Below are 19,276 nucleotides of genomic sequence, written 5' to 3'. Positions count from 1 at the left end.
CAATGTGTACATTCAAGCAAATATCAATTAATTGAAAAATCAGAATTCATCATATTCTATTCTATAAATATATAACATACACTAAGAATTCATCTTGGTGAAAACAAACTTAATCCCAGAGAAATACGGCATTAGACATAGACACTATACCTATTACATGAACTTCTCTTAAGTGATGTAACAATATTACAGTATCTTGTCAGCCACAACATGACATATTGGCTTCATCCTAGGGCCTGCCCCTCCTCATGCTGCATGATGGACATTTATATTGCTTGATGCTCTCAGCCTTTGCAGGAGTAATCTTCACACATTTCCCATGGAACCACCTCTCACATATATCACAGCCAATCCAAAATTCATCCGCATTGTAATTTCCGCCACAGCTCCCACAAAGAGTTTCACTATGCTCATCTTCATCCTCCTCATAACCCTCATCTGCAAACTTTGGGTTGCTTTTAACTTGCCCATCACTAGATCTCTGCAAATAAATGTACAAGCCTGCATCATATACGGAATATACTATGTGGCATGGCAAGGCATAGTTTTGCACACCCCGGAAGCCCTAAATCATTGTCTTATTTCAATTAGTTGTAGTGATATACAAAAACAGACACCATGGAACTGAGAACTGACAGCTTTCTAAAGTGTAGTCAATCATACTTTGTTTTCACTGATCTTCTCCATGAGCCTAGAGGAAAGTAAAATGTGACACTGAAAGATTCTGAACTTAGTTCGACAATTACAATAAGTTTAGGAGCAAGAAACTCTAAGGCCTAGTTAGCACTTACGTTTCTACTCTCAAAAGCTGCATTTGGAAGTTAACCAAGAACACTAAAAAAGGACAAACCCCAATGCACAAGACTCCTCGACTTGCAAGGATAAGGATGAAAGTTGATTGTATACAGCCTTACCCTTGCAATTTTGCAAAGAGGCTATTTCCTATACTCTAACCCTTCCGATCACAAGGAGCAACCTATGGACTGCTCCAAGACTCGCCCTCAAACACACTAAAAAATTAAAATAAAGGCGTCAATATGTCTAGAAGCATGTCTCAGGTTTGTGTTTCCCGTAACCTTTGTATTCTCATCATGATTCACTCATCTTACCACTCAGAATCACCATGTTAGGAAATACTTTTAGAAGCTAGTTGTGCTTTTGCTTGTCAAACACACACTAAAAGAAAACTAAATATTTTAATTATTTTAACAGTATAATGACATGGATATAGTGACTTTCATTTCATTATTAAATTTTAGAAGCTTTCAGAATGCCAAAGCATTACCAAACCAAGCCTTTGAACTAATCTCTGCAGAACCAGCCAAACGAAACAATTATCACTAGAAAAGGAAAACATTAACCTTGGTGCTTCCCCGAGATTTGCTTCCACTATCCACAGTGGGCTTGTCCTTAATTGGTTTCCTGTCAGTCACAACTTCAAAAACGGTGGGAAGATCGTTGATCAAACTAAATAAACGTTTCCTGCCACAAAGAATCAGAAAAACCATCAATAGAAGGAACCATATGCCAATTACCAATTGCAGTAATTTCTAATCGATGGGAAAGCCAAAAGGGAAAAAACAATAGTAGCCGTCCTGGATAGCAGCACAAATCAGAGAACCCTAAAAATGCTATAGTGGTATAGCGAATTGCTGAGCATCCACTATATCTAAAATAGCAGATTGCAAAGTGGCTCTCTATACCAAAGATAGCAGAAACAGCATAAATAATTTATAATACACATAAATAAATGCTCAAAAATAAAAAGTTGTCAAAATTAAGACATATTCATCATTAACAATCAAAACTCAGTTTAAAGACACTAAATATCATTCATCTAAGGCTGGAAATAATATCTGAGGTTAGAAACAGATGGATTTGGAGTTAAAAAGAACTAAAACCAAACATCTTAGCATACTGTAAAAATATCCAACAAAAAAAAATTACATGATTGGGAATTGGGACACCTTCAATCACAATAGGTTTACGCTAAGGTTCTGCATTGAGTCCTTATCATTATGCCTTAATTATGGATGAGCCAGCAAAAGTTATCCAAGACAAGGTGCCATGGTACATACTATTTGCAGATGATATTGTGCTTATGATGAGTCCAAGGCCAGTATTAACACTAAATTGGAATTATGGAGAAGCACGTTGGAGTCTAAAAGATTAATATTAAGTAGGAGTAAGACTAAAACGGAGTGTGAGTTCGTCGTGACAAGAGGAAAAGATCAAGAATTTGTCAATATGCTAGAACAAAACGTGCCCAAGAGAGATGTGTTTACATATTTGGGATCAATCTTGCAAAAGGTGGGAGAGATCGATGAGAATGTAAGCCATATAATTAGAGCAAGTTGGATGAAATGGCATAATACATGGCACAGTGCATCCATAGTAGTTAATAGTGCCGCTATTGCGTGCAAACACACTTCTGTTGCACATCGTGGAGACCATCCACTACAACCTGCCACACGACGCAATGGTTTATGGAAGCAGCTGTAGCGTCCGCTTTTGAGGGAAAATTGCGGTGGAATTGCGCCGCTACAAAAAAAACTTTCAAATTTCGTTTTTTGCCCTTTGTATAATGACCCAACAGTCTTTTTTATAAGGGTTAAATTGCCTTTTAGCCCTTACTTGTAATCTTACTCTGCACTCTCTCTCTCTTATACGTCAAACAATGAAAAAAAAAACCCCAAGCCAGTAGCAAACAACAGCGGCCAGCCGTTCCACTTCCGACGAACGGCGATTGACTTCTGGCGACAACTTTTTCTGTTTTGTGGATAGTTATCAAATGCGGATTGCGGCATGTCGCGTCCAACCCCAAAAAACGCTATAGCGTTATAGCGGGTTGCGGTAATAACGGAATAGATATATGACAGAAATAATGACAAAAATAAACATTTTTTAAAGGAAGAGATAGCAGAAGTGACAGAGACAGACGCGGATAGACTAAAAAACCCTTAAATTTTATCGGTTACACATTTGAATTTAGGACAAAATTGACATTTTGCCTTATGACAGCAATATGACCGTAAATGCGATCGCAATGGCCGCTATTGCGTTCCGGTGTGGCGCGGTGCGGTTTCTTGCGGCGAGGCACCGCAACGCCCATACGGCGCGGCTCGCGACGCTATTGCGGCGCAATTAACTACTATGGTTTTGTGTTCTCTCCGTTTTCTTCTTATTTTCTTCTCTGTTCTCTTCTTCTTTTAAACTCTTCTCTCTCTCTCTCTCTCTCTCTCTCTCTCTCTCTCTTTCTTGTAAACTGACCAGCAGCTATATGTATTTTATTTTTTTCACAAAAGTCTGCTTATGCAAATTTTTTTTTTTTTGTGAGCATGCAAAACGTATTTTAACTCTCTTTTCTTGTTTTTGGTTTGTAGTATTTATTTTTGGTTTTTAACTCTTTTTAAAAAAAAAAAAAAAAACAAATAACCTTTATATTATTTTTTTTCATGGTTTTTTTATTAAGATATTTTTAACTCTGTTTTATTCTTTCTTTGATATCTAATTTCATTTTTTTATGTTTTATGATGGTTTTTTTTTCTTTTTTTTATTCTTAATAACTTGTTATGTTACTTGTATTGAGAAATTATTCTTAATATCTTTATTTTTTAACATATATAAGTGTGGTATATCTAGCTTCTATTGATCTATTCCGCTATTTCCGCAACCGCAACCCGCTATAAGTTTTTCAGGGGTTGCCGCGATAGCCCGCAATCCGCATTTAACTAGTATGAGTGTATCGAAATTTTTGTGTGATCGTAAAATCCCTTTTAGGCTAAAAGGAAATTTTAATAAAACAACAAAAAGGCCTATTTATACAGAGAAGAATATTTGCCAACAAAGAAACATGAGCATAAAATGGGAGTAGCGAGAATGAGGATGTTAAGGTTGATATATGGTAATACAAGGATTGATAAGATAAAATATGAAGATATTCGACAAAAAAGTTACAGTATCAGAACAAGAAAAGATGAAAGAACATAGATTGAGATGGTTTGGACATGTTCTTCAAAGACCCTTAGAAGCTCTGATAAGAAAAGAAGTCCGTTATCAAAAGCATGAAATAAATAAAGAGGTCAGCAAGTACTTAGGGGAAAATAGTAAAACAAAACTTAATGAAGTGAAAATAAATCAACGTGCAGTTTGTCCAAGGACAGAGTGGAGGAAGCTATTAGTATTATGCAGGGATAGAATTTGTGCTATTAACTTTTATTTTCCCTTTCCTTCTCTCTCTCTTAAAAAATCTATTTTTTTTTTAATTTTTGTGTTTTTATTTATATATATATTCATTATTTATTTTTCCTTAATTTGTTCTTGCTTTTGCTTTTATATGGGTTCATTGATTGCCGAACTCAACTTGTTTGGGATAAAGTTGATATTGTTATGTTATTGTTGTTGGGAATTGAGACACTGTGATTGGCAGTTGAGAGACCTGCATAAGCGCTGAGCAGAAGATGGAAGTGCTGTGAACAGGACAGCGGATGGAATAAGTTCAGTAAAGTACAAACAGAGGCTACCAGAACAGGGTTGTGCAAACTGACCGTGGCCAAAAATAGTGTGGCTTGCTAAAAGTGTGATGGAAAAGGGCTGAAAACATGAGTTATGTCAAAGCCTTGAAGGTAGGTTTCTAACCCTAAAATCAGTTCTAAAGGAGAAAGGGGAGGGCAGAATTGGGTTTTCACCCCTTGCACAGCATAGGGTCTGCAACAGCCACGATCTACGCTACACGAAAATGTGACACTATGAAAAGCCTGTAGCGGTCAGAGGCCGCTACGGAAAGATGATGGCATTATCACATGCCATTGACTATTGGAAAAACTAGAAGAAACCAAAGCAACAGTGTAAATATATTCAACAATACATATGAATCATGATAAATAACACTAATTACAAACATTTCCCTCAAGAATCCCCTTAACAATGCACTAAATTCTGAGAAAAAAAGGAAAACCCCAGTGTACAAAAGCTCCCAACTTTGTAAGGGTAAGAGTAAGGGTCGATTGTACGTCACCTTACCCTTGCATTTTTGCAAATAGGCTGTTTCTTAGACTTGAACCTGTGACCTTCCGGTCACAATGGAACAACCTTACCATTGCTCCAAGGCTTTCCCTCTACACTAAATTCTGAAAAAGTGAAGGAAAAATAAAAGTATGAATGACAAGAGGCATTTCAGAAGTGATTTGAATTTTTTGCCCTGGTAAACATCCCTAAATGAAACATCCCACATAATTGTTGTCAGTTAACAATTGCCAACATTTGTTTCACTTACATGCTGAAAATATCCCTGAATTAATATACTTAAACAAACCCACCTTCTAAGTCACAACATTCATGTTGCATGCAGTATCACAAGTTAAATTCAAATTGCCAATGTCATATTTTATGGTTGATTACAGACCCAAACTTTCAGAGGCTACCAGAGCAGTCAGCATGGCTACTCCTGCTGCCAACCTCAAATTCATTTTATTTTTTTTCAAATAAATGATTTGCTGCATAAGGAATCTCAGCTGATGTTTGCTCGTAACATAAGCTTGTATTAAGAAACCTTTTACTGCAATATAAGGAATATATGTATAAACCTATCTAGCATCACATCACAACAGACCACAGAGAAATTTGGACCATCACCACTTTGTTAAAAATTCATAATTTCTTTTGAGGCATTCATCCATCATAATGATTTAGATGAAAGTTGAGCAGTAGCGCTAACTCCAATTGTAACCCATAGTTTTCAATATTAAAATAGGTGTTTAAAGATGTCCTTAATGGATTGAGAGCCACAATGAACTTGAATAATTACCACATGTAAGCATGACCACCAAAGCTAGATTGTACCTTTCATTGCGGTTGAGACGAGCTCCAAGATAAAAGGCCACAGAAAGCAACCATGAATCACTGTGCACAGCAACCAGAGAAAGCCAGTCCCTGCGGTTCATGCCATCTCTAGCAAAGTTGATGCCAAGAGCTGGCTCAGGTAGCTCCGGAGGAACTTCCTCTGCTGGCAGAGTCACTTCCCAGGCTTCATTGGGATGTCCATAGAGGCACAAGTTCTCCTTATCTTAAACAAACACACCAGAAACTTCGAATTTAATGGAACGACACATAAATTAATTATTACAAATCCACATAAATCAATAATCTCAATTAAATTGAAATTCAAATCCATCAAAGTAAGCATGGATGTGACCCTATAATCTCAAATGTCATACAGCAAATGCAATCCTAGTCAAATATAACGTTCCCGGAAGAACTATACAGCACCAGTACCATGCAAACACTGACTTTTTCTCATTTTTGCACACCCATTTTGTTTACCTCAATTTCTGTTAAAAAAAAAGTCAACGTTGTAAACTCCAACAAGCATGCAAAATTCACACAAAACCCAGAAACAAAATTGCAAAACAAAACGAATACAAACAAAACAAATAAATAAATTTAAAATTCAACTTTTTTAAACGTAAAACAAGTAACGCATGAAAAATATAAAACAAAATAAAAATCAGATCCACTACTACTACCCTTTACCTGGATCACAGAGCCCGTAAAATTCATCAACATCTGAAAGAAGAAACAAACCGAGAAAGTTAAGAACTTTGAGATGCAAAGCGTGAAGAGAAAGGGACCCAGATACGAATTTGGAAAGATAACGGTACCTTGAGTGAGAGCACGAACAACACCAGTTCTTCGAGCACTGTAGTCCTTGAAGATCTCTTCAACTGTGCGGGGGCTAGAAGCCATTTCCATAACCCAATTTGAGAGATCTAAGAGAAATGAATTGGGATTTGGAGAAACTAGATCAAACTGAAGAGAGTGAAGGAGTTGGGAAGGGAAAGAGGTTGTAAGGGCGAGACCATGAGAAAGGATTGAAAAAGGATCAAAGGGTAGAAAATGAAAATAAAAGGAAGTTTGTGTAAATAACGCTATTTCTTTCCTAAATTACTTCCTCACTATTAAGGGGGTAAATGGGTAAGCTTATACGCCTACGTTAAGTATGGTATGGTCCGACCTTTCAGAAAAATAGAGTAGGCTTAGGCTTTCAAGAAAACTTTTTTAACAAATAGGCTGTAGGCCAATTTTATCAAGTCTGGCCCAAAGGCTTGTAGGCTGGCTTATTTAATTTATTAAAAATAAAATAATACAATAATATTTATTTTTTGTGGCATGGCAAAGTACCAATACCAACCCTAATTTTTAGATGAATGACATTCTCTTTAAGACTTTATTTCAGCACTCGATAATTGTATTTTTCTTATTTTCCCCATTTTTTTGACTTTATTCCTCTATGATATACATTCTAAAGCTGGGGTATTATGTTGACTCTTTTTTGTTTGTTATTTTTTTCTTATGAGAAGTACTAGTGCATTATGAATGAAACTTTCTTTCTTTTATACAATTATTTTTTTTGCTTAGTATCTACAGTGATAGGCCTACAAGGCCTAAAGGCCATGTCGGACTTTCTTAATTTTAAAAATAGGTCGAGCTTGGCTTACAAATAAAGCCTTTGATAGGCCAATAAGTCAGATAGGTTGAATTTTTTTTTACGTAGGCTTGGGCCAGGAAGGTCAAAGCCCAGCCCAGCCCATTTACACCCCTACTCACTATTGCTTCTAAACCAGTGGTATTAAATAGGGTTGTGCATGGGTCAGGTCGGGTCAGGTTTTTGTCCGATTCGACCCAACTTGGTTTTTATAGGTCAGGTATTTTGACCCGACCCGCTTTAATTTGATCCAAGTCATGTCTGACTTGGATTGGATTTTGTTGAACTAGTTCAGAACCAGTTTGGATCTGACCTGACTTGGTTTCTGAAGTGGGTCTGACTTGGTTTCTGAACTGGGTCAAATCTGACCTGACCCGTTTTTGACTTGGTCACAAAATTTTGTCGAAATTTTTACGTTGCAAAAGACGAAAATTTCGTCACAAAATTATTTTTTCGTCGAAATTTTTACAGAAAAAATATTTTCTATTGAAATTTAGTTTCCGTCAACAGTTTTGACGAAAATGACTTCTTCCATCAAATGTTTTAAACGAAAAAAGAATTTTGTCAAAAAATTTGACGGAATGTTATTCGTTCAAAATTTTGATGGGAATGTGTTCTGACGGAAATTATTTCGAGGGAAATGTTTCATTTGAAACTTTCAACGAAATTTAGATTCTCTAAAGAATTTTGACAGAATATTTTTTTCGTCAAAATGTTTTTTTTGTTAAAAAAAATTTACGGAATTTTTTTATAGAAATGTTTTTCGTTGAAAATTTTGATGGAAATTTTTATCAAAAAACTTGACGAAAATATTTAGTTGAAAATTTTCGATGGAAATATGTTTCGCTAAAAATTTCAACAAAATTTTTTTTTTGTCAAAAAATTTAACGAAATATTTTTCGTTGAAAACTTTCGCCGAAATTTGAAATCTGTAAAGAATTTTGATGAATTTTTTTGCCGTCAAAATTTTTTTATGACGAAAATATTTCCGTCGAAAACTTTCGCCAAAATTTGAAATCTGTAAAGAATTTTGATGAAATTTTTTGCTGTCAAAATTTTTTGATGACGAAAATATTTCCGTCGAAAACTTTCGCCGAAATTTGAAATCTGTAAAGAATTTTAATGAAATTTTTTGATGGAAATGTGTTTCGTCGAAATTTTCAATGGAAATTGTTTTGAGGAAAATATTTCATTTGAAACTTTCGACGAAATTTAGATTCTCTAAAGAATTTAGACAAAATATTTTTTCTGTCAAAGATTCTTATCGAAATATTTTTGTCAAAAAATTTTACGAATTTTTTTTTATAGAAATGTGTTCCGTTGAAAATTTTGATGGATATATTCTTTATCAAAAAACTTGACGAAAATATTTAGTCGCAAATTTTTTATAGAAATGTGTTTCGCTAAAAATTTCGTCGAAATTTTTTTTTGTCAAAAAGTTTAACGAAAATGTTTCCGTAGAAAACTTTCGCCGAAATTTGAAATCTGCAAAGAATTTTGATGAAATTTGTTTTTTCACATAATGGGTATGGGTCTAGTTTTGGGTCAGTGGGTCAATATTAAAACGAGTCAGGTCTAAAACTGACCCAAATAAAAGTGGGTCAGTATTTAAACCAGTTCAAAAAATATGGGTATTTATGTGTCGGGTCAAGGTCCGATCAAGGGCAGGGCAAGTGAACCAGTTTTTTTGCACACCCCTAGTATTAAACCCGGTTCACACTGGTCGAGTCGAACTAAAAATCGATCAATAGTTGTCTTTTAATATTTATGCAAGTAGCGTGTAAGTTTATGCGACAACAAATAATATAGGACATATTTAAGATTCAATTGTCGTTTCCATAAGGGATCACGACGTATTTGCTTTGAAAAGATATTGCAATTGCTTTATCGAAAACTAAAAAAAAAATTAAATTAAATTAAAAACATATCGCTATTCTAAAACTTGATGTGAAGAAAATATTTTTGAGAAAATTTTGAAAGTAAAAAGAGGGCCTTGAAGGTCGTAGCATGTGAGAGGGGAAAAACAAATTTTTTCCGCAAGCGGAATACACATGCATATCAAGATACATACTTTAAGACGTATGTCATACCTTGTTCGTGAAGAACTCAAGACGATCAAAGGTAGGTCTAAAGGGTTCAGACCCTCTAACGTTGATCCACACCACTTGCGTCTAGATACAGGAACTCCTTCCAGTAAAGCAGCCAATTGATCACCACAAAGAGGCTTGATATTCACTCAATGTGTGATGAGAGGAGGCTATGTAAAAGTGTTTGGAAGAGTGAAGTTTTCTGAGAGAAAACCTCACAGAAGTGGCGCGGGAAATTAGGAGAGAATGGCTTGGTTGGTTTTCTAAAAACCCTAGAAGAAACATATATAAAGAGGCGCACAAGAGGAGCCTATTTGTTAAAAACAAATCAGATTTTTAATCAATAAAAATCTCTTCCAAAAGGGCGCTCCATCAAAGAGAGAGAGAATAGGATTTGTTGCAAATCAAATCTCATCAAATCTTGTCAACAACATCCTATCATATATTTATGATATATTAGGTTCAAAACCTAATCAAATATATGATCATAAATCATCATATAATCAGTTATATGGTGCGCCCCATATAGCCCAAATAATGACCAGATACATTTGAGTAATCAAATCACTCAAATATTCTCTCGACAGATTGTATCTTCTGGAGCTGATACTGATGACTAATCATCAGCCATATTAGCGCCCCATATCTCCTTGGATTATGTCCAAGAGATTTTCTCTTGATATGTTCCAACAAGATCTAATCTTGTTATATTCCAACAAGATCTAATCTTGTCTTTTTCAAACAAGATCTTATCCTATCCTTTTTCGTAATGAAACAATTTTCATAGCCAATTCTAATTTAATTATTAAATTCAAATATTAAAATATTCAAATTTAAACTTTCAAACATTCAAATTCAAAATTCAAATTTCAAATTTCAAATTTCAAAATTCAAATTTCAAAATTTCGAATTCAAATTTCAAATTTCAAATTTAAAATTCAAAATTCGAATTTCAAAATTCAAATTCAAAATTTAAATTTCAAAATTTAAATTTTAAATTCCAAAATTCAAAATTTAAATGTTTGATAATTAATTAATTTAACTAATTAAATTAATTAGTAATGACTTGGACTATCCAAGCTCATTACATTAACCAAGCGCCCTCCACCCCTTTAGGTGGAGTTCCAAACTACTTCTTGGGCTAATAACTATTATAAGGCCCAATACTTTTAATGCTAGAGCATCTAGACAATTAGGTGTTTGTGTGTGACCCATTAGGTCCAACATAGCCACTGACATAAATGGGCTTGGGCCCAATAAGCCCACAACTCATCTAATGATAACACAGAGCACTAGCAATGCTTTGTTGTCCCAGAACTAGTTCGATTAATGATTTGATCATCATATTAAACATATTTGGTTGCCGTATGTTTGTCCCTTCGTCTCGGTTACCTTCCCATAAAACCTAGGGTAAAGAAACGTATCATCCCTTGCGGTTTAGGGTTAGCTTTTTATGAAATAGGGAGTCTTCAATTTACTGACTCTAAAGGTAGATCATCTTATGATCTCTTTTGCTATGCATAGATTCCCGAGTCACTGTAAATGTCATCCCGATTTCTCCGGTTTAAGGATAACCTAATCTCTGTGACGAATTCCTTCAGCTTATCACCCTAGCCCTGTGCCCTATCAGAACATGCCCAAGAGCATACCTATGAATCTCCATGTTTCAGGCAGACGAGGTATACAGTCAAAGCATGCCTTCTAAAACACAGTCTAAGTGATAACTTCTGGTCTAAGGAAAGACATACCCAAATATAAAGAGACTACTCTAATGATACTATCTGTGAGATTTCCTCATAGAGTCTCTTTGTGGGTCCGTTCAGTGCGAGCTATACTCTTATAGGTCCACCCACGACTTTAGCTAAGACATCTCCATATCTGTAGCACATGAGGTCTATAACTTGTATCCATATACAAGTAGATAAGTCATGCTAGTCTTACCCGAGATTATTGACCTCATTCTCAGTATCTCTAGATTAGGAACATAATATTAGGAATAAGCATCCGGTATTCTTGAATCCTCATGATCGTGATCTCATCACAGATATTCAAGAGATACCTATTTTATTCCACGGGGTTTATCAAGTTATTCATAATATATTAACATTAATATCGAGACAGAATTATGAAACAAGATAAAGAGTGTTTTTATTTATTTGCGACAATATTAAAAAGGTCTACATCTATGTCCTTATTTAATCATAAGATTGTCTCTAGGACACCCAAATACTAACAAGCTCTCACTTGGCCTAGAGCCAATCAGACCTAAGTCGTATACCTAAAGCCTTACAATGACTATCATGTTTTCTCTGAGAAACAGCCTTTGTCAGAGAATCGGCTAGGTTATCATCAGTGGGAACATAATCCATCTTTACATCCATCCTATCAATGATTACTCTAATCAGGTGATATGTGCGGAGCACGTGTTTAGATCTTTGATGAGACCTAGGTTCCTTTGACTGCGCAATGGCTCCAGTGCTTTTGTAAAGCTACTGTATGGGCTCATCTGCGCTTGGAACCACCCTTAGTTCAGATATGAACTTCTTGATCCACACGGCCTCCTTAGCCGCTTCTGAAGCAGCTATGTATTCAGCTTCTGTCGTTGAATCTGCTGTTGTCCCCTACTTGGAACTCTTCCAAGATACTGCCCCACCATTTAAGGTGAACACGAACACTGATTGTGACTTACAGTCATCTTTGTCACTCTAAAAGCTGGCATCAGTGAACCCTTTCACTGAAAGCTCATCAACCCCACCATAGACCAGAAACGCATCCTTAGTTCTTCTTAAGTACTTTAAGGATAGTCTTAATTGTTGTCCAGTGACCCTCTCCAGGGTCAGACTGGTATCTGCTCGTAATGCTTAAAGCATATGAGACATATGGTCTCGTACATATCATGGCATATATGATGGATCCAATAGCCGAAGCGTATGGAATTCCACTCATGCGATCCTTCTCAGGCTGTGACTTAGGACACATAGCCATTGAAAGATGTACCCCATGACTGACGGGAAGAAAAACCTTTTTCGAACCTTCCATGCTAAACCTATTTAGCATCTTGTCAACATACATGGATTGAGATAAACCCAGCAGCCTATTGGATCTATCTATATAGATCTTTATACCAAGTATAAAGGCCGCTTCTCCCAAATCCTTCATGGTGAGGCTTTTTGAAAGCCACTCTTTCGTTATTTGTAATGTGGGGATGTCATTTCCTATTAACAATATGTCATCTATATAAAGTACCAGGAAAACGACATTACTCCCACTAACCTTCTTGTAAACACAAGGTTCATCCTCGTTCTTGATAAAATCGTTACTCTTAACGATTTCATCAAAACGAATATTCCAACTCCTTGATGCCTGCTACTATTGCAAGCATGATCCCAATAGATTTGATCATGGCAACCGGTGAGAAAGTCTCATCATATTCAACTCCTTGTCTTTGACGATACCCTTTTGTCACCTACCTAGCTTTGTAGGTCTGAATGTTGCCATCTGCATCAGTCTTTCTTTTAAAGACCCATTTGTTCCGATAGGAACTATTCCTTGCGGTTTAGGAACCAAGGTCCATACCTTGTTTTGATACATCGAATCCATTTTAGATTCCATGGCTTCGAGCCATCTAGAAGAGTCAACATCCTTGACTGCCTCTTCGTAGTTACGTGGTTCATCATCCTCGACGGTTTGCTGATTCTCAATCACAAACCCATACCTTTCAGGTGGATGGATGACCCTCATACTTCTACGGAGTTGTGTGTTTACTTCTCCATTGGAGAACGTCGCCTGCGGAGCAGACTCGGGTTCCTCAATCTGTTCTTGTGGTTCTTGTACTTCTTCAAGATCAATCTTACTCCCACTGGCTCCTTGAGAGATCAAATCCTTCTTAAGGAACTCAGCATTCCTGGACACAAACACCTTGTGTTCATTCTTGGAGTAAAAGCAATCCCTTAGAACCTTAGGATACCCCACAAATAGAAATTTAGTACTCTCAGCACTAAGCTTGTCTGATGCCAACGCTTTGACATAAGCCAACGATCCCCATACCCTGAGGTAACTCAGGTTGGGTCTCTTACCGTACCATATCTTATATGGTGTGGTCTGAACAGATTTAGACGGTACCCTATTTAGAAGGTATGCCGCTGTGTCTAAGGCATATCCCCAAAACGATTTTGGAAGTTGAGTCTCACTCATCATAGACCTAACCATGTCTAACAAGGTCCTATTTCTCCTTTCGGAGACACCATTTTGGTGTGGTGTGTAAAGTGCAGTAAACTGCGAGAGAATTCCATTTTCTCTTAGATAATCCTGAAACTCATGGCTCAGATATTCACCACCATGATCTGATCGCAATGACTTAATCATCTTGCCACGTTGTTTCTCTACTTCATCAGTAAAGGTAATGAAATAGGAGTATCCTCCTCTAGCCTCAATAGACATTGGGCCACATACATAAGAGTGAATGAGTTCTAATAACTCACTAGCCCTATGAATCTCAAGCCCATTGGGCTTTTGACGAATCATTTTCCCAGCTAGACAAGATTTCATATTGTCCATAGGATTCCAAATCCTTGGAATCTAGGTATCCATCTCTATGCATCCTAGACAATCTTGTTTCATTTATGTGCCCTAGTCTATAGTGTCAAAGATAAGATTGATTATCTATCCTAGGTCGTTTCACATCTACATTGAGCACTTCAGTTCCCATTTCCAAAACATACAAGCCATTTATTAAAGAAGTAGTACCAAAAACAATATCATTCAAAATGATAGAAAATGTACCGTCCCTAATAGTGAAAGCAAAACCATCTTGTTCTAAACAAGAACTAGAAATAATGTTTCTAGAAATGCCGGGAACATAAAGACAATTATTCAAATGCAATAAAAAAGGCCCGTAGGCTAATGAGGTATGTATCTCCACCAGCATGAGAAGCAACTCTTGCTCCATCACCAACGTAGAGGTCCACCTCGTTCTTCTCCAATCTTCTAGGGCTCCTAAGCACCTGCAACACATTGCAGATTATAAGAACCACAACCGATATCCAATACCCATGAAGTCGGATTAGCACAAGAATAATTTATCTCAATCATGTGAATACCTGAGGTAGGAGCATCACCATGCTCCTTCACACTCTTCAGGTAGTCTGGACAATTCCTCTTCCAATGGCCATTCTTGCCACAGTGGAAGCACTCAGCTTTGCTCTTGTCATTCGAAGCCTTCTTACCCTTTCCTTTTCCCTTCTTCTTCTTGGGTTTTCCTTTGGGTTTAAGGGAGTCACCTTTAGCAGGCTCCTTACCCTTTCCCTTGGTCTTGCTAGGCCCACCAATCAGAAGAGATTGTGTCTTATCCTTCTTGATAGACACTTCAGCAGTTGTTAACATACTTAACAACTCAAGAAAGCTCACTTGCATTCCATGCATGTGATAATTCATGATGAATTGACTAAAAGAAGGTTGAAGTGAGGTGAGGATTAAGTCATTACTTAGTTCGGCATCCATGACGAAGCCTAGATTTCCTAGCTTCTCAATCAGACCGATCATCTTAAGAACATGACTGCCAACAAACATGCTCTCTGACATCCTGCAAGAGAACAATTCTCTTGAGGCCTCATACCTCTCATGCTTGCCTTTAATGTCATACAACTCTTTTAGATGTAAGACAATAGAGGGAGCATCCATATGCTCATGCTGCTTTTGCAGTTCAGGCGACATGGATGCCAACATGATGCAGACAGCCAACACATTGTCATCCATGTGCTGTTTGTGGGCCTCGAAATCATATTCCGTGAACCCATCTTCCCCTTCCTTAGGAGCTACGGGTAATGCAGCATGTAGGACGTAAGCAATCTTTTCAGCCCTTAGAACAATTCTTAGCTTCCGATACCAGTTTATAAAATTTGGACCGGTCAGTTTGTTCGTATCAAGTATGGAGCGCAGTGACAGTGTATTAGTCATACTAATTAACTGAAAATGTAAAGATAAAAATTAATTAATATTTGGACATGTAGTAAAAACAAATTATTAAAGACTTTTATTAATTTGCCCCTCCCACTATTTTATCTAAGTCAATGACTTTCCTTTTGACTTAGGGTTATTCTACTTTTACACTTCTAATACTACTTACCTTCCCAACTGGGTTGTAGCATTTTATTAAGGGTTTATTAAGTCTCATCAAACGCATTAATATATTATCATGCTAGTCGTAACCTATGTCATACATCTAACGGTTTAAATTAGTCGCAATTGGACTTGCATAATAATCATACAAACGCGATTTAGTCCAACTCATGCATACTAGACGTCACAAGCCATAAAGCATACATATCGCGATACTCTATCTCATGCATACTAGTCGTATAATAACATACATGCAAATAAAACAGTTTTATTTTGAGATAGTCATGGTGCTCGCCCTTTTGTCCATCTTTCTTCTCAAGCCTCGGCTTCTTGTCGTCTATACGCCACTAGCCTAATTTCTCTAATTACAATTAAAGAAACTCCAAAACATCTTGGAGGGACAAAATTTAATATACAAAATTTGAGATTTAAATTACATCTCTTGTAAAAGTTCCCAAAATTACAAATTAATTTAAAATTTCAAATTTCAAATTTCGGGCACCATGACCATCCCATTCCTCTTTTGCACCTGAAATGTTAGATAACTCACAAGTACAAAAATATTATCATATAATATATTTTTCACGTATGTCTTGATATTTAACAATTAAATATTAAAACATAATTAAAATTCTAAATTTTCCTTAATTCTTCAATTGGCCGAATTAAACAACAATTTATTTAATTCAAATTTTATTGATTCTTTCTCAAAGAACATAAAATTAAACCATGCATGTAGCCATAAATCTCAAGATGGCCGAACCATATACAAGAGTATATGATTCAAATTTTCAAAAAAAATTCATGCCATGTTTCTGAAACAATTCATGAAGAAAAATAAGAAAACAATCAAGGTGTTCAAAACACCTTTTATGGTCGAACTACACCTTTCAAAAAGGTGTTTCCTTTTTAAAACTTTCACAAAGTAAAAACAACCATGTATACATATGGATTCATGAACATAGCATTCGAAATAACATGTTCATAAAAACGAAAACTTTAACCGTTTAAAGTATTGTGAATTAAAATCCATACGTAAAAATCAAATCTTTAACTCTTTAAAGAAATTTCAACCGTGAAAAATATGATCACAAACAAGGTACCATCACCCGTCTATGGTAAAGTAACCGGGCTCTGATACCACTTGAAAGTTAAAAGAGGGCCTTGAAGGCCGTAGCATGTGAGAGGGGAAAAACAAAATTTTCCGCAAGCGGAATACACATGCATATCAAGATACATACTTTAAGACGTATGTCATACCTTGTTCGTGAAAAGCTCAAGACGATCAAAGGTAGGTCTGAAGGGTTCAGACCCTCTAACGTTGATTCACACCACCTGCGTCTAGATACAGGAACTCCTTCCAGTAAAGCCGCCAATTGATCACCACAAAGAGGCTTGCTATTCGCTCAATGTGTGATGAGAGGAGGCTATGTAAAAGTGTTTGGAAGAGTGAAATTTTCTGAGAGAAAACCTCACAAAAGTGGCGCAGGAAATTAGGAGAGAATGGCTTGGTTGGTTTTCTAAAAACCCTAGAAGGAACATATATCAAGAGGCGCACAAGATGAGCCTATTTGTTAAAAACAAATTAGATTTTTAATCAATAAAAATCCCTTCCAAAAGGGCGCTCCATCAAAGAGAGAGAGAATAGGATTTGTTGCAAATCAAATCTCATAAATCTTGCCAACAACATCCTATCATATCTTTATGATATATTAGGTTCAAAACCTAATCAAATATCTGATCATAAATCATCATATAATCAGTTATATGGTGCGCCCCATATAGCCTAAATAATGACCAGATACATTTGAGTCATCAAATCACTCAAATATTCTCTCAACAGATTGTATCTTCTGGAGCTGATACTGATGACTAATCATCAGCCATATTAGCGCCCCATATTAGGTGTTTGTGTGTGACCCATTAGGTCCAACATAGCCACTGACATAAATGGGTTTGGGCCCAATAAGCCCACAACCCATCTAATGACAACACAGAGCACTAGCAATGCTTTGTTGCCCCATAACTAGTTAGATTAATGATTTGATCATCCTATTAAACATATTTGGTTGCCGTATGTTTGTCCCTTCGTCTCGGTTACCTTCTCATAAAACCTAGGGTAAAGAAACGTATCATCCCTTGCGATTTAGGGTTAGCTTTTTATGAAATAGGGAGTCTTCAATTTACTGACTCTAAAGGCAGATCATCTTATGATCTCTTTTACTATGCATAGATTCCCGAGTCACTGTAAATGTCATCCCGATTTCTCCGGTTTAAGGATAACCTAATCTCTCACAGAGATTTGACGAATTCCTTCAACTTATCACCCTAGTCCTGTGCCCTATCAGGACAAGCCCAAGAGCATACCTATGAATCTCCATGTTTCACGCAGACGAGATATACAGTCAAAGCATGCCTTCTAGAACACAGTCTAAGTGATAACTTCTGGTCTAAGGAAAGACATACCCAAATATAAAGAGACTACTCTAATGATACTATCTGTGAGATTTCCTCATAGAGTCTCTTTGTGGGTCCATTCAGTGCGAGCTATACTCTTATAGGTCCACCCACGACTTTAGCTAAGACATCTCCATATATGTAGCACATGAGGTATATACCTTGTATCCATATACAAGTAGATAAGTCATGCTAGTCTTACCCGAGATTACTGACCCCATTCTCAGTATCTCTAGACTAGGAACATAATATTAGGAATAAGCATCTGGTATTCTTGAATCCTCATGATCGTGATCTCATCACAGATATTCAAGAGATACCTATTTTATTCCACGGGGTTTATCAAGTTATTCATAATATATTAACATTAATATCGAGACAGAATTATGAAACAAGATAAAGAGTGCTTTTTTTTATTTGCGACAATATTAAAAAGGTCTACATAATCATAAGATTGTCTCTAGGACACCCAAATACTACAACTACATCTTGTCTAGTGAAGCTCATTCTCTATTTTGAGCTTCTTTGCTGGGATCCACAACAATGCCTTATGCTGTAATTACGTGGCCCAGAAACTGGACTTCCCTTAGCCAAAACTCACACTTCGACCACTTGGCATACAATTGTTTCTCCTTAACTATTTGCAAAACTATCCTCAAATGTTCCGCATGCAGTTCTCCACTGGTAGAGTAAATCAAGATGTCATCAATAAACACAATAACAAACTGATCCAGGAACGGGCGAAAGATACGGTTCATATAGTCCATGAATACCGCCGGAGCATTAGTAAGTCCGAACGGAATCACTTGATATTCATAGTGCCCATATCGAGTCCTAAAAGCTGTTTTTGGAATGTCTTCTGGTCTGACCCGAATTTGATGGTATCCCGATCGTAAATCTATCTTAGAAAATACTCTGGCACCTCTCAACTGATCCATCAGATCATCGATCCTAGGAAGCGGATACTTATTCTTCACTGTTACCTTGTTCAGTTGACGGTAGTCCACACACAAATGCAGACTACCATCCTTCATCTTAATAAGAATGGCTGGAGCACCCCATGGAGAAGTGTTGGGTATGATGAATTCTTTTGACAGTAGCTCTTCTATTTGCTTCTTCAGTTCCTGAAGTT

General features: G+C 36.5%; 1 protein-coding gene across 3 annotated transcripts; it reads right to left on the bottom strand.

Annotated features, from left to right (window-relative positions):
- Positions 1–6,906, bottom strand: LOC133309309 (PHD finger protein ALFIN-LIKE 1-like). 3 transcript variants are annotated; one of them, XM_061510071.1, is made up of 5 exons: positions 6,660–6,882; positions 6,532–6,564; positions 5,842–6,064; positions 1,356–1,482; positions 1–481 (listed from the first exon to the last, which is right to left on the bottom strand). In XM_061510071.1, the coding sequence occupies exons 1-5, from the start codon at positions 6,748–6,750 to the stop codon at positions 230–232; spliced, it is 726 nt and encodes a 241-aa protein (XP_061366055.1). In that variant the 5' UTR covers positions 6,751–6,882; the 3' UTR covers positions 1–229. The 3 variants fall into 3 exon arrangements, with proteins under 3 accessions (XP_061366055.1, XP_061366056.1, XP_061366057.1); XM_061510073.1 differs by having other exon boundaries at positions 2–481; positions 1,362–1,482; positions 6,660–6,906; XM_061510072.1 differs by lacking the exon at positions 6,532–6,564 and having other exon boundaries at positions 1,362–1,482.
- Positions 6,907–19,276: the final 12,370 nt, after the last annotated feature.

Source organism: Gastrolobium bilobum, unplaced genomic scaffold (genome assembly GCF_033153095.1).
Source record: "Gastrolobium bilobum isolate Gb01-03AN ecotype WA unplaced genomic scaffold, APGP_CSIRO_Gbil_v1 utg114103, whole genome shotgun sequence".
In the NCBI taxonomy this organism is placed as follows: domain Eukaryota; kingdom Viridiplantae; phylum Streptophyta; class Magnoliopsida; order Fabales; family Fabaceae; genus Gastrolobium; species Gastrolobium bilobum.
Note: the sequence above shows the minus strand (reverse complement) of the source record. Positions and strands in the feature narration are given on the sequence as shown.

Excerpts from the sequence above, each read along its gene's own strand:
- LOC133309309 (XM_061510071.1), bottom strand. The coding sequence starts at position 6,750 with ATGGAAATGGCTTCTAGCCCCCGCACAGTTGAAGAGATCTTCAAGGAC. Across the intron at positions 6,565-6,659 it reads TGTTCGTGCTCTCACTCAAG|ATGTTGATGAATTTTACGGG; the intron begins GTACCGTTATCT and ends TTCTTCTTTCAG. Across the intron at positions 1,483-5,841 it reads CGTCTCAACCGCAATGAAAG|GAAACGTTTATTTAGTTTGA; the intron begins GTACAATCTAGC and ends TCTTTGTGGCAG.